General features: G+C 44.7%; 1 protein-coding gene across 3 annotated transcripts in view; it reads left to right on the top strand.

Moving 5' to 3' along the window:
- Nucleotides 1-2,041: 2,041 nt before the first annotated feature.
- Nucleotides 2,042-25,801, top strand: part of pacrg (PARK2 co-regulated) — a 448,472-nt gene continuing 424,712 nt past the window's right edge. The window contains exon 1 of one of the 3 annotated variants that reach the window (XM_073028379.1): nucleotides 2,042-2,390. In XM_073028379.1, coding sequence (XP_072884480.1) covers nucleotides 2,322-2,390 — 69 coding nt within the window. In that variant the 5' untranslated portion in view covers nucleotides 2,042-2,321. The remainder of the gene's footprint in view (nucleotides 2,391-25,801) is intronic. The other 2 variants (XM_073028378.1, XM_073028375.1) reach the window with 2 other exon arrangements.

Genomic DNA, 25,801 nt, shown 5'->3' with positions numbered 1-25,801 from the left:
GTTTTTGCATGATTTAAATTATTCAGTATACATATACTGTATATGTATCTATTTATTTACTTTATTTTTCTTCTATATTAGTTATTGCAATGAACTGTTTCTGCTCAGTTAACAAATATCATGACACATTGGTGATAATAAACCTGATTCTCATTCTGTATCCAGACCATATCCCTCCCATCCACGTACTTATCCAAACTTCTCTTAATTGTTATAACTGAACCCCCACATCCACAATTCCCACTGGTAGCCCATTCCACACTCGCCTCCCCCCAAGAAAAGGTTTCTCCTCGGATCCCCTTTCACTTGTAGGGTAATAACTGTTCCTCGGGGACAAAGGTGAAACCGCTGCTGAGGACTGATCACTTTGCATCGATGAGGGAGAAGGTCGGTAGGAGGGGATGTGAAGGCACACAATCAGTGATTCAGGAACAGCTTCTTCCCCTCTGCCATCCCATTCCTAAATGGACATTGAATCTTTGGACACTACCTCACTTTTTTTAAAATATACAGTATTTTCTGTTTTTGCATGTTTTAAAAATTTATTCAATATATGTAATTGATTTACTTGTTTGTTTTTATTATTATTTTTTCTCATGCTAGATTATGTATCGCATTGAACCGCTGCTGCTAAGTTAAATTTCATGTCACATGCAGGTGATAATAAACCTGATTCTGATTCTGTAGAAATCTGCAGTTGACAGCAATATAGCTGGTCTTCTGTCGCGTCAGCACCAACTCCAGCCTGGATGCCATGCAACACCGCCCCCAGCGGAGCGCATCGGCCCCGACGCCTTCCTCCTGGCGGCTGTAAACAGGTGACACCACAGCTTGAGGCCTAGTTCTCGCACGTGCAAGAAAGCAGGGGCATACAAGATATCAGTAAGCTGCTGCTGGTGATGGTGATGGCTGGTTCTTCGCTTTCGAAGATCAGGAGGGAACTCCTTCACTGTAGGACTTTTCTTCCTGCCTGCGTAGGTTTATAGTGAGGATCGGTGCGCACGGACCGATTCCACGCTTTAGGCCAGAGGCGTTCCGCTATGGCACAGCGAGCTGTGACGACTGCAGCGACCGCAAGGCTGTAGGTTAAGTATCGGAGTCTTCCTTCTCATAGACAGCCTCCCTGGCAAGGCTAACGAGTCCCATCTACCCGGGTTTGGAATCGGAGTTGTCCTCCTCAGCTGAAGAGCCCGGCCTGCCCGCCTAGTTGTACTTCTGGGCACTCGGTCGCTCCGTGACATCGTAAACTCACTAAGAACAGGGATGCCATGTGAAGGCGTTGCTATGGGCGCAGTAGTGTAGGAGAGGCCACATGCAAGTGATCTCCTGCAAGGGAAGCTAAGCCGTGTTCCTGTGGCGATCACTACACCCGGAAAGGTGACACTTCATCTTAAGTGAGCAGGACATCCAATCCAGGTCTCACCCATCCCCCAGTAAACTGCAACCATTTAAAAAAAAATATATACGTGGGAGGAGGAATTCCTCCAGCAGATTCATTATTGATGCCGACTGCTTTGACTGTTTTCTGACTCCTTCCCGTCTCCCACCCGCGTCCCCCAGCATTTTGTGTACTTTGGATTTCCAGCCTCTTGCGGTTATAATCCCGCACTCCATCTCCTCTTCCTTCCCCCTCCCTCCCTCCCACAGCATGAGGAACTGGAATCTCATCTCCCTCATCTCGCGTGCGCGAGTGCTTCGCTAAAGTCTCAAGGGAAACAGATTGAACTGCATTTTGGTGAGATTTAGTCAATCGCACACCAATCAAACCGCTTGACGTGGTTAACAGTTGACTTTTGATCGAATAATCCTAATGAAGGGTCTTGGCCCGAAATATACTGATTGTTTCCCCTCCTTAGACGCTGCCTGCCCTGCTGAGTTCCTCCAGCATTTAATCTGTGTGCATTGCTCTGAATGTCCAGCATCCGCAGAATTCCTTGCGTTAACAATTAACTTTGCAGCCCCATTAATCCCCAGTTATTCCCCTCAGAGACCAGCTCAGGAAAACTTGTCAAACAATAAGCAGCTGACGTACACGACTATTGTTTCCGGGGGAGCGGTGGGGGCAGCGTTGGTGTGTTGAATGTCCAGGTGATAATCCCATCCTTTAAGTCAGGTTGGTATAACAGAACAAGAACTTCTTTGACCTGGTGTTCGGAAGTGACGTGTGCTGTTACTCTCAATCGCCTGGCAACGGTTCCCTAGAAGCAAACACGCCTGGAGTTGGCTCTGTCAAACACTGGAAGCTGTTCAATGCTCCTTCTTTCTCTTTGGCTTCGCTTTCAGACCACAAGGCGACCTCCATACACACCGACTAGGCTACGATGAAGACCCTGAAAACACACAGAGTCACTCACCTGCCTCTGCAGCCTGCCAACGTCAACAAGTCACTAGTAAGTCATGACAACCTTTGGAGCTATTTTAGCATTTTAAAAAAAGCAGCTGTAAAAGAAATGCTGCAGCCTTTATTCTCCATATCTTTATATGTAACAAAACTTGCATCCAAAGCTGGCTTCTTCATAATAACCCCATGCACTTTTAAAATCTGAGGATAAGGTTACTTCAATACAAGATTACCGTCTTGGACTCTGGTCGAGCATGAATTGCGAGGAGTTTGCAGGGTAGTAATTTTGTTGAGTGGCTTTAATGCTATAAATTCAATGTCAAACTCACATTTATTATCATGCACAAGTACGTGTGCACAGGTGTACTGAAAAGCTTGAAAATCAGAAGATGCTGGAAATCCAAAGCAATGCACTCAAATGCTGGAGGAACACAGCAGCATCTATGGAAAAGAGTAAACAGTCGACATTTTGGGCTGAGGCCTTTCATCAGGTCTGAGAAGGAAGGGGGAAATGCTGGAATAGAAAAGGTGTTGGGAGGGGAAGGAAGCTAGCTGGAAGGTGACGGGTGATAGGACTGAGTCACGAAGAAGGGTCTCGGCCCAAATGGTCAACTGCTCACACTTTTCCATAGGTACTGCCTGGTCTGCTGAGTTCCTCAGGTATTTTGTGTGCATTGTAATGAAAAATTTGCTTATCAGGAAAGTGGCATTTGCAAGAAAAGGTCAAATCATACGCAACTGTTTTGGGACATGCCAGTCCTAGCACAAGAAGTCCGCTCCGGCAGATGAGATCTACAGTGAGATCCAACGGCCAGGAAGGTGGTTCTGCAACGCTTCCTGGAGAGCGAAGGGTGTGACAAGGCATAGAAGACGTCACTGTCATCAACTGCAACCAAGGAAGACCCCAGTTTGTGACTCTTGTTCGTACCACTGGACCCGGATGTCTGAGGTTGAGAGAGTGGAACTGCCCCATTGCAATGGCTTTTCTCTAAATCTACCGCACAGGTGTCCTGTCATCACAACTAGAGCAAAGTGGTCATAGTGCTGTTAAACAATAGTGATTAGCCTTTTGCCGGTTGGTTCAAGAACTGAATGGTCGATGGGAAGCTGCTGTTCTTGAACCTGGAGGTGTGGGACTTCAGGCGTCTCTGCCTCCTGCCTGAAGGTAGCTGTAAGAAGATGGCATGGAGTGGATGGTGGGGATTCTTGATGAGGGATGCTGCCTTTGAGGCACTGCCTCCTGTAGGTACGACCGATGATGGGGAGGGATGTGTCTGTGATGGACTGAGCAAAGCCAACTGCTCTTGGTAGCTTCTTGCTGCACCGGACTATGATGCAACCAGTCAGTCTCCAATGTGGAGAGTTGCAGCTCTGTAAAAATCAGGTCCGACTTCACTTGGAATATTGTGTTCAGTTCTGGTCACCTCAATATAGGAAGAAAGCGGAAGCTTTAGAGAGGGCGCAGAGGAAATTAACCAGGATGTTGCCTGAATTAGAGAGTACAGAGTCATAGAACAGTACAGCACAAAGCAGACCCTTCAGCCCATCTAGTCTGTGCAGAGCCATTTAAGCTGCCTACACTGAGGCCGTAGCTTACCATCCGCGTACCTATCCAAACTTCTCTTAAATGTTGAAATCCAGCTCACATGCACTTCTTCTGCTGCAGCTCATTCCACACTCTCACCACCCTTTGAGTGAAGAAGTTTCCCCTCATATTCCCCTTAAATTTTTCACCTTTCACCCTTAATCCATGACCTGCTTGGTGGCGCAATAATATCAGCGCCGGACTCCGGGGCGAAGGTCCCTGAGTTCGAATCCAAGTCGGGTTGAGCGTCAAGCTAGCAACTTGGCCTCGTAAAAAGAAGAATAGCTTGCTATGGAAACACCGTCAAAAGACGGTGCCCTGATAACTCCACTGCCGAGTTAAGGGTTATTCTTCTACCCTGAACCCATAAGCTCTGGTTGTAGTCCCACCCAACCTCGGTGGAAAAATCCTGCTTGTACTTACCCTATACATCTCATAATTTTGTATACTGCTATCAAATCTCCTCTCAATCTTCTACATTCCAAGGAGTAAAGTCCTGACCTATTCACTCTTATAACTCAGGTCCTCCAAATATGGCAACATCCTTGTAAATTTTCTCTAGTGGCCTTATTTATGTCTAACAAGGAGAGGTTGAGTGATCTTGGGCTTTTCTATTCAGAGCGAAGGAGGGAGAGAGGTGATTTGATAGAGTTTTTGTCCCAGATGATAAGAGGTATAGATACAGTGGACAGCTAGAGACGTTTTCCTAATGTTGAAGTGGCTAGTATGAGGGGGTATAATTTTAAGGTGATTGGAGGAAAGTATGGGGGAGTGTCAGAAATAAGCTTTAGACACAGAGTGTTGAGTGTGTGGAACACACTGCCGGGGCAGTGGTAGAAGCAGATATATTAGGGACTCGTGGATAGAGATATGGATGGAAGAAAATTGGAGATCTAAGTGGAGGGAAGGGTTATCTTGATCTTGGGGAAGGTTAAAAGGACAGCACAACATGGATGCAAGGGCCTGCACTGTTCTTTGTTCTGCCTTCTATTAACATTCATGTCCTCAAGGTCTGACGCTCAGTAAGTGTCCGTATTTAAACCCCGACCTCACTCAACAGTGATGTTCAGCAGCACTGTCGGCCGAGGGTCAGTTTGTCTGAGTCTGAACACTTTGGGTTCATGTCCTGCTCAGGTCAAAGGGTAGAGGCCAGACTATGAGTGGTCCACTGGTCCTCCAGGTTCAGGGGGTCAGCTCAGGGCCAGCAACCCCATGGTCAAAGAACAATTATTATGGAAAGAAGACTTTGAGTGCAACAGGATCCCTAAAGGCTGATTTTATAGTTGTGCATACGGGCTACACCGTAGCCCTGATTTTCACTTCTGCGTCACTCTACGCCATAGCAAGCATGTGTTGGTGTGCGCCAAAAAACACTAGTTGGCGGTGGCGTTTCTATGCCACTGAGTTTCTTCGTGAGAGTCATGGACGAGGAAAAGCATTTCAAGCATGTCGGCAGGTAGATTTGACGATTTGGTTCATCTATTTTGCATGGATGTACAGACGTGGCGGAGAAGAAGCGACCAGAAATGCGCAGGAGGTAATGCAATGCTACCAAGCGGACCAATCACAGTTGCTGCGGTCTGTGTCGCCGCGATGCGTGAGTTACTTTTTTGGGGAGGTGCATGTCACCCTACAACCTAGGGCACGCGGTACCTACGGCGTAGATGCGACACACAAGTATAAATCAGCCTTGAGTCTCCAACCGGGACTTGCATGACTGACAGTAGAGAAAACCGAGAGGAAGTTACTTCTCACGATGAAGGAAGCCCTGAACTGGGGGACCTTCATAGCTGCCCTAAATGCCAGCAGCACAAAGGGCGGTAAGTAAAATAAATAAGGACTCTACAAAAAAACATTGTGGAAATGGCAAGGGTTTCTTTCAAATGCTGATTTGCATCCACTGTGACCTGTTGATTGCCAGTTCTGATTCTTAACTAGCTTGACAGTTGTGCTGGCACGTTCACTGCCCTGAGCTAGTAGTCCATCATAAGCGTAAAATGCAATTTGTTCATTTGCAACCCACTGGCCACCCAGTCCCTTTCTGGCTTGAGAATTGAAATACGTTTGGTTGCCCTGATAAGCTGATGATACTTTAATATTAGCTCGGACCTGCCTAGAGAAAGTGACCTTCACCACGGTTGTATTAACTGAAAAGACAGTTCAGCTTGTGACATGCTTGTAGTGGTGAGAAGGGTGAATCATGTTACAGCATGTCAAAAATAAAAACCCATATCCAACATCTTTATGCAGTAAAAAAAAATATATAACGTGGGATGCTTGACAGGGAGGAGAAAACAGGCACAGCAGAAAACTAGAAATGAACGGGCACCAGAAAGTCTGCAGATGCCGGAAATCCGAAGCAACACACACCCTTCGTCAGAGCTGACGTTTCGGGCCGGGGCCCCTCTTCAGGGCTCAGTGTGGTCTCGGCCCCAAACGTTGACTGTCTCTTCGTTTCCACTGCTGCAGCCTGAGCAGCTGAGTTGCTCCATCATTTTGTGCGTGTTGCACTGTGAAGGAACGAACTCTATAAAACCCCAGGCAGTGGGACGCTGGGATTGCTGCACCAGAAAGCCATGGCAGATGAGCCTCCTTCGTGTGTATCAGTCTGTGAACCTGTTCTGAGGTCGGTGTGTATCTACTGATAATTGGCTCATTATTGTCACACGTACTGACATACAGTGAAAAGCTTTGTTCTATGCACCATTGATATAGACAGTTAGCCAGTCATAAAACTCCATAGCACTGTAAAAGACTCTTTGGCCCATCTAGTCCATGCTAAACTATTACTCAGTCTAGTCCCATCGACCTGGACCATAGATCTCCATACTTCTCCCATTCAAATTTCTCTAAATGTTGAAAACAATCCCATTGGCAGCTCGCTGTACAGTCTCATCACCCTCTGAGTGAAGACGTTCCCTTTGTGTTCCCCTTAGACATTTCGCCTTCCACCCTTAACCCATGACCTCTAGCTCTGATCTCACCTAACCTCAGTGGAAATCCCAGCTTGCATTTATACCCCTCATAATTTTGTATACCTCTATCAAATCTCCTCTCATTCTCCTGCGCTCCAGGGAGTAAAGTCCTAATCTATTCAACCTTTTCCTATAATTGAAGTTCTGGTAACATCCTTGTAAATGCTCTCTGCACTCTTTCAACCTGATTAATATCTTTCCTGTTGGTAGTTGACCAGAACTGCACACGATACTCTGAATTAGCAATCCAATCCTTCCCAACATCTTCTACAACTCAAATAGTTCAAATTATTCAATTTAATATCAGAAAATATATACAGTACACAACATGAAATTCTTACTCTTCGCAGACATCCACAAAACATCAACTTCAACATAACATGCAACTTCCTGTACTTGATACCTTGATTTATGAAGGCCAGTGTGCCAAAAGCTCTCTGTATGACCCTCTCTACCTGAGATGCCACTTTCAAGATCATTCCAAGCATAAATAAATTGAGGCAAAAGGGAAGAAAAAGCAATCGTAATGCAGAATATATGCAACAGTTACAGAGAAAATGCAATGTAGGCAGACAATGTGCATGCAAGGGGCATGGCAAGATAGAATGAGAGAATGACTATTTGTCTTTCATAGTATTGAGTATTCGTAGAAGATATCCTTGAGCCCAGGGGTTTGTGTTCTCAAGCTTTAGTATCATCTGCCTGGTGCAAGAGGGAAGGAGAGAGCACGGCCTGGGGTGGGGCGAGGTGTCCTTGATTATGTTAGCCGCTTTCCTGAGGCAGTGAGACATAGAAAGCCAGCAGAGGGGAGGCCGGCTTTCACGATGGACTGGGCTGTATGATAACTCTCTGCAGTTTCTGGTGGTCTTTGAAGGGACACTTGCTATACCAAGCCACGATGCATCTGGATAGGATGTATCTATAAACATAAGAACATGAGAAACAGGGGCAGGAGTCGGCCATCCGGCCCATCGAGCCTGCTCCGCCATTTAATAAGATCATGGCTGATCTGGCCATGGACTCATCTCCACCTACCTGCCTTTTCCCCATAACCCTTAATTCCCCTTCTCTGTAAAAATCTATCCAACCTTGTCTTAGGTAGCCTCCATTGCTACATTGGGCAGAGAATTCCACATCTCCATCTTAAATCTACTCCCCACGAATCTTGAGGCTATGTCCCCTAGTTCTAGTCTCACCTACCAGTGGAAACAACTTTCCTGCCTCTATCTTATCTATCCCTTTCATAATTTTATATGTTTCTATAAGACCTCCTCTCATCCTTCTGATTTCCAGCGAGTATAGTCCCAGGTGACTCAATCTCTCCTCATAGTCTAATCCCCTCATCTCTGGAATCAACCTGGTGAACCTCCTCTGCACTGCCTCCAAAGCCAGTATATACTTCCTCAGAAAGGAGACCAGAACTGCATACAGTACTCCAGGTGCGGTCTCACCAGTACCCTGTACAGTTGCACCATAACCTCCCTGCTCTTAAATTCAATCCCTCACCAACTCAGTATCAAATCACAAGGTCACTCGATCTTATTCCCTAGACGGGGGACAAGACAGCATATGTTTAAGGTGAGAGGGAGCTTCAGGGGCAACTCTTTCAGAGGGGGGTATGTTCAGTATATGGGATAAGCTTCCAGAGGATAACTCATGGAACGAGATGATGAAGCTTGCCAATAAGATTTATAAGAAACAACAGTGAGCCCAAAGAAAAGTGAGGGTTCAAAATGTTCAAAGTAACTTTATTATCAAAGTCACCATATACAACCCGAAGATTCATTTTCCTGTGGGCATACTCAGCAAATCTACAGAATAGTGACTACAACAGGATCAGTGAAAGACAAATGACACCAAACTGTGCAAATGCGAAGAAAAAGCATTTCAGGATGTATATTGTATATATTTCTCTGACATTAAATTGGACCTTTGAACCTTTGATCTTTGAAGTCAAACAAACACACACACACACACACACACACACACACACACACACACACACACACACACACACACACACACACACACACACACACACACACACACACACACACACACACACACACACACACACACACACACACACACACAATCAATGCTGGAGGAACTGAGCAGGTTGGGCAGCATCTATGCAAAAGAGTAAACAGTCGACATTTTGGGCCGAGACCCTTCATCAGGACTAAACACATTCAAATACTAATAAATAACAAGAACATAAGATAACAAGATCAAGAATCTTTAAAGTGAGATCATTGGTTGTGGGAACATCTCAATGGATGGGCAAGTGAGTGTAGTTGTCCCCTTTGTTCAAGAGCCTGATGGCTGAGGGGTAGTGACTGTTCTTGAACCTGGTGGTGTGAGTCCTGAGGCTTTTGTACCTTCTACCTGATGGCAGCAGCGAGAAGAGAGCTTGACCTGGGTGGTGGGGATCTCTGATGATGGATGCTGCTTTCCTACGACAGCATTTCATATAGATGTGCTCGATGCTTGGGAGGCACTGTGCTGATATGTAAATATTGAGGATCAGCCAGGATTTTCCTGAACGGCGGAGAAACGCATAGGATTTCATTTATCACGTTCAGACTTGTTTCACGTCCTTGTAATGAATTTCTGAAAAATAATGTTTGACTAGCTTGGTCTCATTAATGCCTAAATTATATTTTATCTTCATTTTGAAGTCATACTCCAGTGTCAGAAGGTTCAAAGGAGGTTCACAAAAATGATTCCAGGATTGTAAGGATAGTCAGAGGAAGAACGTTTGATGGCTCTGTGCCTGTATTCACTAGAATTCGGAAGAATGAGGGGTGACCTAATTGAAATCTATCAAATAGTGAAATGCCTTGAAAGAGTGGATGTGGAGAGGCTGTTCCCTTTAGCAGGAAAGCCTAGAACTAGAGCACACAGCCTCAGAATAGAGGAGCATCTCACTAGAACGGAGAGGAGGAGGAATTTCTTTAGTTAGAGTGTGGTGAATCTGTGAAATTCATTGCCACAGGCACCTGTGGAGACCAAGTCTTTATGCATATTTAAGGCAGAGGTTGATAGATTCTTGATTGGTCAGGGCATGAAGGGATACGGGGAGAAGGCAGGAGATTGGGGCTGAGCAGAAAATTGGATCAGCCATGATGAAATCGCGGAGCCGACTTGATGGGCCAAATGGCCTAATTCTGCTCCTATACCTTATGGTCTAGTGGTCTTATGAAATCACAGAGTGGCACCAAGTCCAGTCAGTTGCAATTTAGTTTTCTCCACTTTGTGTTCAAGATGAAGGTGAATATGCTGTTGCTAAGTATATCCGTGAATTTTGGGTGCAATGTTTTTGTATAGCAATATATTTCTAATCCTACAAAATCAGATTAATCATTTCCATTATAATCTGCAATTTAGTCTCCAGAGTCTTTCTGACTCCTGTGACACACGCAATTTTGCAGTGCGCTGTGTTTTCATCCAATAAAATAATTTGTTTTACGCGTACTGAGTCTCCATTCCATTTCTCAGGCAATTAGAGGGGGACAAGACTGACAGCTTCTTAATCTAAATAAAAGATTTAATCACTGCCATGCTCAAAATTTTCATTGATAGAAGAGTGTGATAATAATATGTTGGGGGCTTATATTTCTCTCTGCATTGTTTAAAGTGTCTGTCCTTGCATTGATGGTTATTATATGAGACCATTTTTAATCTGTATAAAGCAAATCTTTTATCAAATACCTTTATGCCAGAAGGCAGGAAGCTGAATTTTCCGAGATTTATAATTGATTTTTATTATTGTCACAGGTACAGAAATACAGTGAAAAACTTAAGTTTTTCACTGCCAAATGTGAGTACATCTAGTTAGTAAAAAAAAAATGTATTAGAATGCAAAATGTCATGGCTCAAGTCCCGTTACGGAGGAAGTGCAGTGCAGGTGAAAATGTACTGTTGAGACTTTATAAAGCACTGGTGAGGCCTCACTTGGAGTATTGTGAGAAGTTTTCAGCCCCTTATCTAAGAAAGGATGTGCTGAAGTTGGAGAGGGCTCAAAGGAGGCCCACAAAAATGATTCCAGGATTGAAAAACTTGTCACGTGATGAGTGTTTGATGGCTCACTGGATTTCAGAAGAATTGAGGGGGTGACCTCATTGAAACTGACCGAATGTTGAAAGTCGATAGAGTGGATGTGGAGAGGGTATTTCCTCTGGTGGGGGAGTCTAAGGCAGAGGGAACAGCCTCAGAATAGAGGGACGTCCTTTTAGACTGGAGATGAGGTGGAAATTTCTTTAGCCAGAGAGTGGTGAATCTGTGGAATTGGTTGCCAAAGGTGGCTGCAGAGGCCAAGTCAGTTCAGGTAGAGATTGATAGATTTTTGATTGGTCAGGGCATGAAGGGATATGGGGAGAAGGCAGGAGACTGGTACTGAGAGGAAGAATGGATCGGCCATGATGAAATGGCAGAGCAGCCTCGATGGGCCAATTGGCCTAATTCTGCTCAGATATCTTATGGCCCTGTGATCTTATAGATAGATAAATTAGTTGCAAGGGCCTAATGAAGAAGACAGGGAGATAATGAATTAATCTTTGTTGTACAAGAGGTCTATTCAAGCATCTTATAACAGCAAGAAAGAAGCTGTCCTTGAACCTTGTGTCACATGCTTTGCCTTTAGTTCAGATGCTCAAAGACTGAGGGAGAAGATGGGTGGAATTGGAACACAAGTTGTTAAACTGGAGAAAATTGTGGCATAATGCAATCTTACAGTTGGGACCGGGAACAAAAGCTGATCTCAAACTTCATGGATTGTGAAATGATCTTATATTTGGTACATTTTCAGTTAAACAGAGATGCATATCCGTTGCAGCATCTAATTATGTTGTCACTGGTTTGAATTCTATTTCTGAAAAAGAACACTGAATCTAGAAATTATTCTTCAGAAAAGTGTTACATTTGTCAACAGAGTGGACAGGTATCAATTGCCATCTTAAAAAATGCTTCTGAATATTCCTAAGCAACACACACGAAATACTGGAGGAACTGGCATCGTCTATGCAAATCAATAAACAGTCAATGTTTCGGGCCGAAACACTTCATCAGGACTGGAAGGAAGGAGTACAGGTCAGAGTAAGAAGGTGGGGGGGGGGGAGAGGAGGAAGAAGTGCAAGGTGGTAGGTGATAGGTGGAGGGAGAGGGGGTGATGTAAAGAGCTGAGAGGTGGATTGGTGAAAGAGATAAAGGGCTGGAGAAAGGGGAATCTGATAGGAGAGGACAGAAGACCATGGAAAGAAGGGAAGGGGGAAGAACACCAGAGAGAGGTGATGGGCAGACAATAGACAATAGGTGCAGAAGTGGGCCATTCGGCCCTTTGAGCCAGCACCGCCATTCAATGTGATCATGGCTGATCATCCCCAATCAGTACCCCGTTCCTGCCGTCTCCCCATATCCCTTGGCCCCGCTATCTATAAGAGCTCTATCTAACTCTTTCTTAAAAGCATCCAGAGACATGGCCTCCACTGCCTTCTGGGCAGAGCATTCCGTAGATCCACAACTCTCTGGGTGGAAAAGTTTTTCCTCATCTCTGTTCTAAATGGCCTACCCCTTATTCTTAAACTGTGGCCTCTGGTTCTGGACTCCCCCAACATCGGGAATGTGTTTCCTGCCTCTAGCGAATCCAATCCCTTAATAATCTTATATGTTTCAATCAGATCCCCTCTCATCCTTCTAAATTCCAGTGTATACAAGCCCAGTCGCTCCAATCTTTCCACATATGACAGTCCTACCATTCCGGAAATTAACCTTGTGAACCTATGCTGCACTCCCTCAATAGCAAGAATGTCCTTCGTCAAATTTGGAGACCAAAACTGAACACAATACTCCAGGTGGGGTCTCACCAGGGCCCTGTACAACTGCAGGAGGACCTCTTTGCTCCTATACTCAACTCCCCTTGTTATGAAGGCCAACATGCCATTAGCTTTCTTCACTGACTGCTGTACCTGCATACTTGCATGTGTGTTGCAGGCAGGTAAGGAGATGAGGTGAGATGGAGAAATAGGAAGGGGAAATGGTGAAGAGGGGAGCAATTACTCTAAGTCTGAGTAATTGATATTCATTTTCCTCTGTCTGGATATTCCTGGTTTTATGGACACGGAGGTGATGCAATGGTCTGTTTGGGCCAAAAGGCATATATGTGAGTTGTATTGCTCAGCAATTGTGCAGATCAAACACCAGCCCTTTGGCCCATCACTTTCATCCTGACCTTTACACCCATCTACACTCAGCCCACTTACACACACTTAGACTGTATCTTCTATGCCATACCCATTCAACTGCCAGAACAGCCTCTGAAATATTGCATTTGTCAACAGCAAACGTGTGGCAGGTGTAACTGTTGGTTCGGCTAGCGGTTTAATCTAGGGGAAGACAGCCCCTGGCCCGGCCAAACTTAAAAAATCTCGCTTGGGTGCATGCTGCGCGATGTGTCCCTGTTACAAATCAGTACCATGAAATAACTAACCGTACACAATATGTGATTAAACAATTGAGCTTTATAGCTCTTAATTTGACTCTATGGTTAGTAAAGAAACAAAATACAAGGGCCCATTCTCATGAAACAGTCTAATATGCAACATTGGAGTTCACAGTTCAGTCCACTGGTTCCCTGTTGATCTCCTCCGAGTGTAGCCGACCTCGGATCCTCGCTCCAAGTCCACTCCGTCCGGCGGCCTACCAACTCTCTCCATTCGTGTCTTCTCTCTTCATCTCTCCCCGGCAAAAAACCGTGAAATCCCTTCTCCCAGATCCACAAGGAAGAACAACATCCCTCTCATTGGATAGCTCCACATTCCAAATCCCCGTTATCTCCAGTCATAACCCAAACATTGCTGCTACAGAGAAACCATTACATTAACAGTGAAACATTACAGTGCATTACACAGGCATTTTCTCTCTCTCCCTCTCCCTCTCTCTCTCTCCCTCTCTCCCTCTCTCCCTCTCTCCCCCTCTCCCCCTCTCCCCCTCTCCCCCTCTCCCTCTCTCTCCCCCTCTCCCCCTCTCCCCCTCTCCCCCTCTCCCCCTCTCCCCCTCTCCCCCTCTCCCCCTCTCCCCCTCTCCCCCTCTCTCTCCTTTCCCCCCCCCCTCCTCTCTCTCTCTCCTTCTCTCGATGGTGGGGGGAGAGTTTGCTCTTCACGGACATCCACAGAGAACTTGTAAGAAAAAAGTGACGCGGCAGACTTTGACATTGCAATCAGCGAGTCGTTTTTGTTTTCTCAGTATCCTCTCTCGCTGTGTGACACCACTCTGCCCCTTTATCAGGGACAGAGAGACCCTGTGGCATGTTGAATTTGTTGGGGCGAATGGTTATTTTTTTGTTGTACTGCAGATCATGGTCTCTCCTTGGAGGCTTTGCTATTGCTTGCCTGGTGGGTGGGGGGTGCTGATGTTTTTTTATTGCTGAAATAAGTGGGGGAGAGGGTGGGGAGGGGGAGGGTTGATGTTTTGCTCCTGCTTGTGCGTGGGAGGGGGAGTAGGGGTCTTTGAGGTTCTAACTATTTTTACTGTTGTGCATTCTTTGGGCTACTCTTCTGTTTTGTGGATGCCTGTGAAGAGCAAGAGCTTCAGGTTGTATAATGTATACATTCTCTGTTATTAAACGGAACCATTTGGCATCCTAAATACTAGCATCGGACAAAATGCTGCTCCTAAATGCAAAATATAACACTGGATTTAATGCTATTCAAAGTGTCTTCATTCTATTCCTTCAGAATAGAAAATAATTTAAAAGATTAAGCCTAAATTAGTTTTTAATAGCTTCACTAAATTGTATCCAAAAATTACCAATGCATATTTGAATGTCCAATTGTTTTCCCCGTGAGAAGTCAGAATCGGGTTTAATATCGCTGGCATTTGTTGTTATACAGTAGCAGTACATTGTAATACATAATAATAAAAAATCATTATTATTATTGTAAATTACAAGAAGTATATATTTATATTTAAAAGGTTAAATTAAATCTCTCTCTGGCTATCCATCCCATGGGATGATGATGGTTCCTTTCAGTCAGTTAGTGGGGTTTGTTATGTGCGTCCTGGAGTGGCTGTACAGGTCGATCCATGACAGGCACTGCTTGCCACAAACTTGGCAGGTGAGGCCTGGAGGGGCAGCAGGGGCAGAAGCTCTGTTTAGTGGGGCTTCCTGTGCCTTTCCTCTGTCGCCTCGTTGAGCTTGTTCTCAGCAGCGTCCACACCTTTTCTGATGGCGTCCCTCCGCTGTGAGCGATCTTGAGCCAGATCCTCCCATGTTGGTGGGGCGATGTCAGCTTTCTTGAGGCTCCTGTGCAGAACGTCCTTGTACCGTAGTCGCTGGCCTCCTCGTTTCCGGGTACCACTGGACAGTTGGCCGTACAAGATGGCCTTGGGCAGTCTTCCATCAGGCATTCAGACAACAAGATTTGTATGGCCAGACTTGGGAACAGCTTCTTTCCAACTGTGATAAGACTGCTGAACAGATCTTGACCCGGATCTGGGCTGTACCTTCCAAATATCCGGACCTGACTTGCACTACCGTACTTTCCCTTTTCTATTTTCTAATTATGATTAATAATTTAAATTTTTATTATATCTACTTCGATTTGTACTTCAGGGAGCGCAAAGCGCAGAATCAAATATCGCTGTGATGATTGTACGCTCTAGTATCAATTGTTTGGTGACAATAGAGTAAAGTAACATGTCCTGCCCAGCACAGTTGGGCTGGCATCACCAAGGTTGAAGCTGTTGGCACTCCGGCTCAAGAGAGGACCTCGGTATTGGCCAATTAAATAAGTAGTGCAAAAACAAGCTTTAAAAAGGTTTAATACCCATTCAAAAATTGGATTGCAGAGGCTGTTCTGAATCATTGAGTGTGTGCCTTCAGGCTTCTGTACTGCCCCCCTGATGGTAGCAATGAGAAGAGGGCATGTCCTGGGTGATGGGGTCCTTAATGATGGATGCCCCCTTTTTGAGGTATCACTCCTTGAAGATGTCCTGGATGTTGGTAAGGCTGGTGCCCATGATAGTGCTGGCTGAGTATAGAACATTCTTCAGCTTTCGAGCTTGTGCAGTAGCCCCCCACCCTAACCCCTGTACCAGACGGTGGTGAAGCCAGTTAGAATGCCCTGCAAGTGTCTTTGGTGACTTACCAGATATCCTCAAACTCCTAATGAAATACAGCCCCTATCGCGCCTTCTTTTAAACTGCTTTGATACGTTGAGCCCAGGGTAGATCCTCAGAGATGTTGACACCAACAGAGGTGAGAAAGGGTAGGTTCAAGGGGGACGTGAGGGGGTAAAGTTTTTTACTCAGAGTTGTGGAAGTCTGGAATGTGCTGCCTGGGCTAGTGGTGGGGGCAAATACATTAGAGGCTTTTAAGAGACGTTTGGCTAGGCACATGGCTGTAAGGAAGATGGAGGGATATGGACATGGTGTAGGTAGGAGGGATTAGTGGGTGTTTCTGATTTGCTTTTTAGCTGGTACAGCCCAACATTGTGGGCCAAATGGCCTATGCCTGTGCCATGAAATTGCTCACCTTTTCCAATTCTGAGAAATACCTTCTGAGATAGTAGCAGCTTGCAGTATTTCGGATGAAGCTTGTCGTGTTGGTTGCTACTTGTGGGATCATTCATATGTTATTAATAAATAAGACGTCAGTCCTTCAGTCAATGGCATTGACATTGTTGGCTTCTGGTGACTCAGAGAAAAAATAAACTGCAAGACGATTCATCACCAACAATCTACTGAAGCTGCTCCAGAGATGAGTGCTTGCTCCTTTGATTCAGTCCATTCATTCTTTTCACTCCTGTTTCAATTTGCTTTACCAGCCATCATTATCGTCTCTATACTGTACAGTACTTTCATTTGCCTGCTTTATGTGTTCAAAATAGTTCAAAGTTTGAAGTGCATTTATTATCAAAATATGTACTGTATACATTATACACCCTTGAGATTCGTCTCCTTACAGGAAGCCACAGAACAAGGAAAAACCTGAAAGGACCCATTTTAAAAAGACCAATAAACACCCAATGTGCAGAGGGAAGGCGAGAGAAAAACACAAATTGTGCGAACAATCAAAGCGAGCAAAACATTCAGAATGAAAGTGAGTCTGTAGACACGAAGCCAGGAGCAGCCAGAGTAGGCCCACAGCCTGAGCCTCAAGTTTGTCACACAGCGGAGCAAATCGTCGCGAAGCTCGCAGAGATGAAGCCTGGAGCAGCAACCAGATTAGGCCCGACCCTCACCTCTCGTCCCTGACACATGCACTTTTCAATCTATCTGGCCCGGCGTTTAAATTTTCCAAACACTGAACTAGGACCTGGGCCCCATCACTTCGACATGCTCTGGGCCTGGACCCTGCTGCCCCTTTACAGCCCATCCCCAGCATCTCCAAACCAGCCCACCACTCAGATTGGTCAGTCTTTGCTCTTGGGTATAGATGGAGGGGCTCCGAAGATCCTCCGCTCCAAATTTTCTCCACTTCGCATCTCCATCTCAACCTTGCTGTGACCACTTTTCCTTGAACAAGCCTCGACCTCGCTCTGACTTTGCACCACACCCGCATGCCTTGACCCTCAGGTCAGCCTCTCGTTTGCTCGCCTCTTTCTTGTTTGCGGTGATCGTTTACCACAAATTTTCACAGTAGAACTGCTTTTAATAATGTATTTACTTGTATTTCTTGCATTATGAACTGTTGGTAAGTTGTCATCTATCCTCAGTACCTCCATCTTAAACCGGAAGGTCAGATCATGCCTGACCTTCGCAACCTCAAGACAGCAAAGTGACTCAGTCCTGGTTATTGTTAGGGGTTTGAGTAATGTTATGAGTGTTGATAATGGACTAGTCCAACACTGGATGCATTTGTAATTTGTGCTTTGAGACCAGTTGTAAAAGGGTCAGCCATGTTTGAATGGTGGAACAGACTAGATGGGCCAAATGGCCTAATTCTGCTCCTATGTCTTATGGTCTTATGGTAATAGGAAATGGATGATTATAGTTGGCATAGAAACAGGCCTATGACCCAATCAGTCCATTCTGACTAAGATACCTATCCAAACTAGTCCTATTTGGCAATGTTTGGCTCACAAGATTCTCAACATTTCCAGCCCATGTACCAGTCTAACTGTCTTTTAAAATTTGTGAGGGTATCTCCCAGGTGGCAGGGTGGAGATACATCTCTACCAAAGGGGGTGTAAGGTGCTGCTTCCTTCCGCTAGCCTGCAGGTCACCCTTGGGCAAGGTGTAGTACCTGCTTAGCCCCCGATCAGGGTCACTTGAAGACATGGGAGCAGGGGGGTGGATGGTCGTTTGACAAATGGCTGGGGTCACTCTTCTTGTAAAGAAACTGCCAAGAAGAAAGGAATGGAAAATCATTTCTGTAGAAAAATTTCTCAAGAACAATAATGGTCATGGGCTAACCAGGATCGCCCACATCAAACAACACAGCACATATTAAGTGAACAACCACATCACAGGTCACGGCACATAATGATGATGGTGATGATTGTACCTACCTCAAATACTCTGCCAGCTTGTTCCACATACATATCACCCTCTATGGAAAATGAAAAGCATAAGGGAACGGTAGCAAAGCAGTTAATGAAATGCTTTATAGTGCCAGAGATTGGAAGATTGTGGTTCTGCTCCTGCTGCTGTCTGTAAGGAGTTTGTACGATCTCTCTGTGACTGCATAATTTCCTTTGGAAGCTCTAGTTTCCTCCCACATCCCAAAGAGGTAGAAATTTTCCAGTGTTTTTGGTGCCAGATCAAATCTCCTCAAACTCTTAATGAGATGTAGCCGCTGTCGTGCCCCTTTGCAGCTGCAAAGATACGTTGGGTCCAGGTTAGATCCTCGGAGACATTGACACCCGGGAACTTGAAATTGCTCACTCTCTCCACTTCTGATCCCTCTGTGAGGACTGGTGTGTGTCCCCTCGTCTTACCCTTTCTGAAAACAAAGGGCAAAGTTGGGACTTCTGCCCAACCTTAGATTTAAAAAAAAACTGTGCTCTTTGTTTCTTAGTTTGTTCCCAATTAGAAACCATTAATGTTTTGGGACGTTTCCAATCAATGCAGATCACACCGTTAGCCAGCATAGAGCTGTTACACAGCCAATCTGAATCTAACCAGAGCCCAAGGCAGGGTGAAGAGGTATATAAATCAAGAAGGGCATTGATAGGATAAATACATTCTGTCTTTTTCACCCAGATTGGGGAAACAAGAAGTAGAGGGCATAGGTGAGAGGGGAACCTGGGGGAAACTTTTTAAAGTAAAAGTTAGCTTTATTTGCCTCATGTCTATTGAAACTTATCGTGAATCATTAACCTCTTCACTCTTTCGATGCTTGTCATGGCTTATACACCACTTTAAGATCATCTCTCAATTTCCTACACTTCATGGAAAAACGTCCTTGTGTTTGGAAGATCACTTGATGGAAAGCTGATTCTTCATGTCATGTAACAATGCTACTCGTTGGTTGTTCCTCCTCCTAGAGAATGGGAAAGTTTTTTAGTCATTCCCATCAGAACAAAACTACTGAAGGGCTGTCATTGTGAGATCTGAACATCCTGCAATGTACCCTGCCAATTATTTCCTACACCGGAACCATAAGAAAGCCCTCAGTTTGAAACATCGACTCTTTGTTCCTTTCCATTGATGCTGCCTGACCTGCTCAAGTTCTTCCAGCATCCTGTGTGTGTTACTCCGTGTTTCCAGCGTCTACAGAACATCTTGCGTCTGGAAATCTCTTAGCAAGAAGCTCTTTCCACCTGTCTATACTGGACAGCTGATTAATCATATTAATTATGGAAATTCTTCAGCTTGGACAATTTCAAATCCTGGCCTGTCTCTGATCTCTCCCCTCTCATTGGCCTTAACATTCACATTCTCAGTAGGAGCAGAATAATAGATTATTGCAGAAAAGTATCCCTGCTGGGGTTAGACTTTGAAAAATGTACCTGTCAAATACTCTTCAACATTCCATTGCCTAATAAGACCATAAGGCATAGAAGCAGAATTAGGCCACTCGATCCATCCAGTCTCCTCTGCCATTCCTTCAAGGCTGATTTTTTTGTCCCTCTCAACCCTGCTTTCTTCCTGTAACCTTTAACGCCCTGACTAGCAATGTACCGATGAACCTCTGCTTTAAATATACTCAGCAACTGTCTGTGGCAATGAATTCCACAGATTCACCATCCTCTGGTTAAAGAAATTTCTTCTCATCTCAGTTCTAAATGGATCTCCCTCTAATCAATGTCCCACTGTAACCTCTGACAGCCCTCCACACTATCCACAACACTCTCAACCTTTTTGTCATCAACAAATTTACTAACCTATCCCTCCACTTCCTCATCCAGGTCATTTATAAAAATCACAAAGAGTAGGGGTCCCAGAACAGACCCCTGAGGCACAGCACTGGTCACTGACCTCAATTCAGAATATGACCCGTCTACAACCACTCTTTGCCTTCTGTGGGCAAGCTAGTTCTGGATCCACAAAGCAATATCCTCTTGGATCCCATGCCTCCTTACTTTCTCAATAAGCCTTGCATGGGGTACCGTATCAAATGCCTTGCTAAAACCCATATACACTACATCTATGGCTCTACCTTCATCAATGTGCTTAGTCACATCCTCAAAAAATTCAATCAAGCTCATAAGGCACGACCTGCCTTTGACAAAGCCATGCTGACTATTCCTAATCATATTAAACCTCTCCAAATGTTCATAAATCCTGCCTCTCAAGATCTTTTCCATTAACTTTCCAATCACTGAAGTAAGACTCACTGGCCTATAATTTCCTGGGCTCTCCCTACTCCCTTTCTTGAATAAAGGAACAACATCCGCAACCCTCCAATCCTCCGGAACCTCTCCCGTCCTCATTGATGATGCAAAGGTCATTGCCTGAGGCTCAGCAGTCTCCTCCCTTGCTTCCCACAGTAGCCTGGGTACATCCCCTCCGGTCCCAGTGACTTATCCAACTTAATGCTTTCCAAAAGCTCCAGCACATCCTCTTTCTCAATATCTACATGCTCAAGCTTTTCAGCCCGCTGCAAGTCATCCCTACAATCACCAAGATCCTTTTCCGTGGTGAATGCTGAAGCAAAGTATTCATTAAGTACCTCCGCTATTTCCTCCGGTTCCATTCACACTTTCCCATTGTCACACTTGATTGGTCCTTTCTCTCATGTCTTATAGAACATAGAACATAGTATAGTACAGCACAGAACAGGCCCTTCGCCCCACAATGTTGTGCCGATCCTTATACCATGTCTCCCATATACCCCCCCACCAACTTAAATTCCTCCATATACCTATCTAGTAGTCTCTTAAATTTTACTAGTGTATCTGCCTCCCCCACTGACTCAGGCAGTGCATTCCACGCACCAACCACTCTCTGAGTGAAAAACCTTCCTCTAATATCCCCCTTGAACTTCCCACCCCTTACCTTAAAGCCATGTCCTCTTGTATTGAGCAGTGGTTCCCTCGGGAAGAGGCTGTCCACTCTATCTATTCCTCTTAATATCTTGTATATAAATATTTCCAACATTTATTGTCTTGTTCTTCACATACTTTTAGAATGCCTTGGGGTTTTCCTTAATCCTGTCTGCCAAGGCCTTCTCATGCCCCCTTCTGGCTCTCCTAATTTCATTCTTAAGCTCCTTCCTGCTAGCATTATAATCTTTTATATTCCTATCATTTCTTAGTTTTTTGAACCTTTTGTAAGCTCTTCTTTTCTTCTTGACTAGATTTACAACAGCCTTTGTACACCACGGATCTTGTACCCTACCATCCTTTCCATGTCTCATTGGAACGTACCTGTGCAGAACCCCATGCAAATATCCCCTGAACATTTGCCACATTTTTGCTATACATTTCCCTAAAATCATCTGTTCCCAATTTATGCTTCCAAGTTCCTGCCTGATAGCTCCATATTTCCTCTTACTCCAATTAATCACTTTCCTAACTTGTCTGTTCCTCTCCCTTTCCAATGCTATGGTAAAGGAGATAGAATTGTGATCACTGTCTCCAAAATGCTCTCCCACTGTGAGATCTGACACCTGACCAGGTTCATTTCCCAATACCTGATCAAGTACAACCTTTCCTCTTGTAAGCTTATCTATATATTGTGTCAAGAAACCTTCCTGAATGCACCTAACAAACTCCACCCCATCTAAGCCCCTCACTCTAGGGTGATGCCAATCAATAGTTGGGAGACTAAAATCTCCCACCACAACAACCCTGCTATTATTACTCCTTTCAGGATCTGTCTCCTTATCTGCTGCTCAATGTCTCTGTTACTATTGGGTGGTCTATAAAAAACACCCAGTAGAGTTATTGACCCCTTCCCATTCCAAACGCACCCACAGAGACTCCATAGACAACCCTTCCATGACTTCCTCCTTTTCTGCAGCCGTGACACCATCTCTGATCAACAGTACCATGCCCCCGACCTCTTTTGCCTCCCAGCCTGTCCTTGCTGAAACATCTAAAGCCTGGCACTAAAGTAGCCATTCCTGCCCCTGAGCCATCCAAGTCTCTGTAATGGCCACAACATCATAGCTCCAAGTGCTGATCCACGCTTTAAGCTCATCCGCTTTGTTCATGATACTCCTCACTTTAAAATAGACACATCTCAAACTATCGGTCTGAGGGCGCCCCTTCTCTTTCACCTGCCTATCCTCCCTTTCGCACTGTCTCCAAACTTTCCCTATTTGTGAGCCAACCTCCCTTTCCTCTGTCACTTCAGTTCAGTTCCCACCCCCCAGCAATTCTAGTTTAAACCCTCCCCAATAGCCTTAGCAAACCTCCCCACCAGGATATTGGTTCCCCTCGGATTCAAGTGCAACCCGTCCTTTTTGTACAGGTCACACCTGCCCCAGAAGAGGTCCCAATGATACAGAAATCTGAATCTCTGCCCCTTGCTCCAATCCCTCAGCCACGCATTTATTCTCTACCTCAATCTATTCCTATACTCGCTGTAATGTGGCACAGGCAGTAATCCAGAGATTACTACCTTTAAGGTCCTGCTTCTCAACTTCTTTCCTAACTCCCTGTTGTCTTTTTTCAGGACCTCCTCCCCTTTCCTACCTTCTAAACTCTAGTGGGTACAGACAAAGACACTCATCAAACACTCCTCATACATTAACCTTTACATTCCTGGAATAATTTTCCTGAACTTCCTCTTGACCCTCTCCAATGTCAGCACATCCTTTCTCAGATAAGGGGCCCAAAGCTGATCACAATACTCCAAATGAGGCCTCACCAGTGTTTATAAAGCCTCAACATTACATCCTGACTTATATTCTAGGCCTCTCAAAATTAGTGCCAACATCACATTTGCCTTCCTCACCGCTGACTCAACCTGCAAGTTGACCTTTAGGGAATCAATTGCAAGGACTCCCAAGTTCCTTTTCACCTTTGGTTTTTGAATCTTCTCCCTGTTTAGAAAATAGTCTACCTCTTATATTCATCCTACCAAATTGCATGACCAAACATTTCCCTACACTATATTCCATCTGTCACTGCCTCATCCATTCCCTCGACCTATCCAGGTCCTTCTGCAGACTCTCTGCTTCCTCAAAGCTACCTGCCCCTCCATCTATCTTTGTATAATCTGAAAGTATAGCCACAAAGCCATCAGTTCCATCATATAAATCATTGACATGCAACATGAAAAGAATCTGTCCCAATAACGACCCCTGTGGAATACCACTCGTCAATCAGAATCGGCCCCCTTTTTTCCTCCTGCAAATCAGCTCCTTTTCTATCCATGTTAGTATCTTTCCAGTAATACCATTGGCTCTTTTCTAGATAAGCAGCTTCACGTGCGCTACCTTGTCAAAGTCCTTCTGACCTCATCCACTGACTCTCCTTCGTCTATCCTGCCTGTTATTTCCTCAAGGAATTCCCACAGATCTGTCAGGCAAGATTCCCCTGAAGGAAACCATGCTGATTTTGGCCTACTTTATCATGCTCCTCCCATTACCTCAAAACCTCATCCTGAATAATGGACTCCAACATCTTCCCAATCACTGAAGTCAGGCCAACTGACCTACGTTTGTATAATTTAATTTCCTTTCTTCTGCCTCCCTCCCTTCTTAAAAAAATGGAGTGACATTTGCAATTTTCCATTCCTCTGGAATCATTCTGGAATTAAGTGATTCTAGAAAAGCTCATTACTAGTGCCTCCACAGTCTCTTCAGCTACCCCTTTCAGAATCCTGGAGTGTAGTCCATTGCGTCCAGGTCTACCTTCAGACTTTTCAGTTCCCCTTAGTAATACCAACTACATTCACGTTTGCTCACTGACACACTCAAATTTCTGGCCTACTGCTCGTGTCTTCCACAGTGAAGACTAACACAATATAGTTCCTCAGTTCGTCAGCCATTTTTTGTCCCCCATTACTACCTCTCCAGCATCACTTTCCAGCAGGCTGACCTCTGCTATCGCCTCTCTTTTACACTTTATGTATCTGAAAAAATCTTCTGGTATCCTCTTTGATATTACCTTCATATTTCATCTTTTCTCTCCTTACTATTTTTTTTCAGTTGTCTTCTGTTGTTTTTTTTTCCAAAACTTCCTAACACACTAACTCCCCACTAATTTTTGCTATATTATATACACTCTCGTCTGCTTTTATCCTGTCTTTGACTTCCCTGATCAGCCACAGTTGCTTCCTCCTCCATTTAGAATACTTCTTTAGGAAGTATCCATCCTGCGTCTTCTGAATTAATCTAGAAACTCCAGCCATTGCTGTTCTACCATCACCCTTGCTAGTGACCCCTTCCAATCAACTTTGGCCAGCTCCTCTCTCACGCCTCTGTAATTCTCTTTACTCCGCTGTAATACTGATACATCTGTTAGTTTAGTTAAAGTTGATGAATTAGCTAAGCTAATTTAAATTTAGTTAGGGTGCCTAAAACTTTTGCACAGTACTGTAGTAACTTCATGCATTGCACTGTGTTGTTGCCGCAAAAAACAACAAATTTCATGACATATGTGAGTGATGATAAACCTGATTCTGATTTGGGTCTCTATTGTGGACTGAGAGAGGGAAGGGGGCAGGGAGAGGGGAATCATGATTGGGAAAAGGGGAAGGAAGAGGGGAAGGTGTGAGAAACACCAGAAATGATCGATAAACCAATTGTTAGGTATCAAATGACCTGGTGTCTCACCGCAGGCTGTGTCTGTACTCATGCCCCCCGCCCCTCTCCTGGCACTCCTTCTCTGCCGCCTGTCCCACACCCCTCCCGTGGCACACCACCCTCGCCACTCCCAACATCCTTTGCTCCCGCCAGATTTACAAACTTGCTCTCCGCTCCACGTTGACAAATATAGGTCTGTGCAAAAGTCTCTAAGACTTCGGCACAGTACTATATGCCATATTTTCCACTTCTGCTTTCTGACATTATAGATTCTTATTCATGATCTTCAACGCTGGCATCGCTCTACCGTTTCATGTCTACGCTCCTGGGGCTGAAGATTACACCAGACATTCTGTCTTGAATTCTTCATAGCTTCATTTAGATTTTATCTAATTTTGAGACTATTTCAGGCTGATACACACATGATAAATGATATATGGCTTAGTGCTGAAAAATCAATAACACTTAAAATAAAATTATTGAGTCTCGATTGAAATCCATGGGCTGTCGATCAGAGATGATATATTTGATGCTGTTTGCACTGCCTGTGTCCAGGAGGGTTATGTGTGCACACAGACTCAAGGATTGATGTAATCTCTGCATCTCATCCATCATTAACTCCCAGACTTACAGAAGTAATGGAAATACCACAGCACAATCTTGTTCATGGACGTTGAGTCTTTAATTTGATAGCTTATGACTCCAAAATGCGCCATTTTCAACGTGTACTTTTCCATTGATTAAATGATCTATGATCC

This window comes from Hemitrygon akajei, chromosome 24 (assembly GCF_048418815.1).
Source record: "Hemitrygon akajei chromosome 24, sHemAka1.3, whole genome shotgun sequence".
Taxonomy (NCBI): domain Eukaryota; kingdom Metazoa; phylum Chordata; class Chondrichthyes; order Myliobatiformes; family Dasyatidae; genus Hemitrygon; species Hemitrygon akajei.
This window is presented reverse-complemented; position numbering and strand designations above follow the sequence as displayed.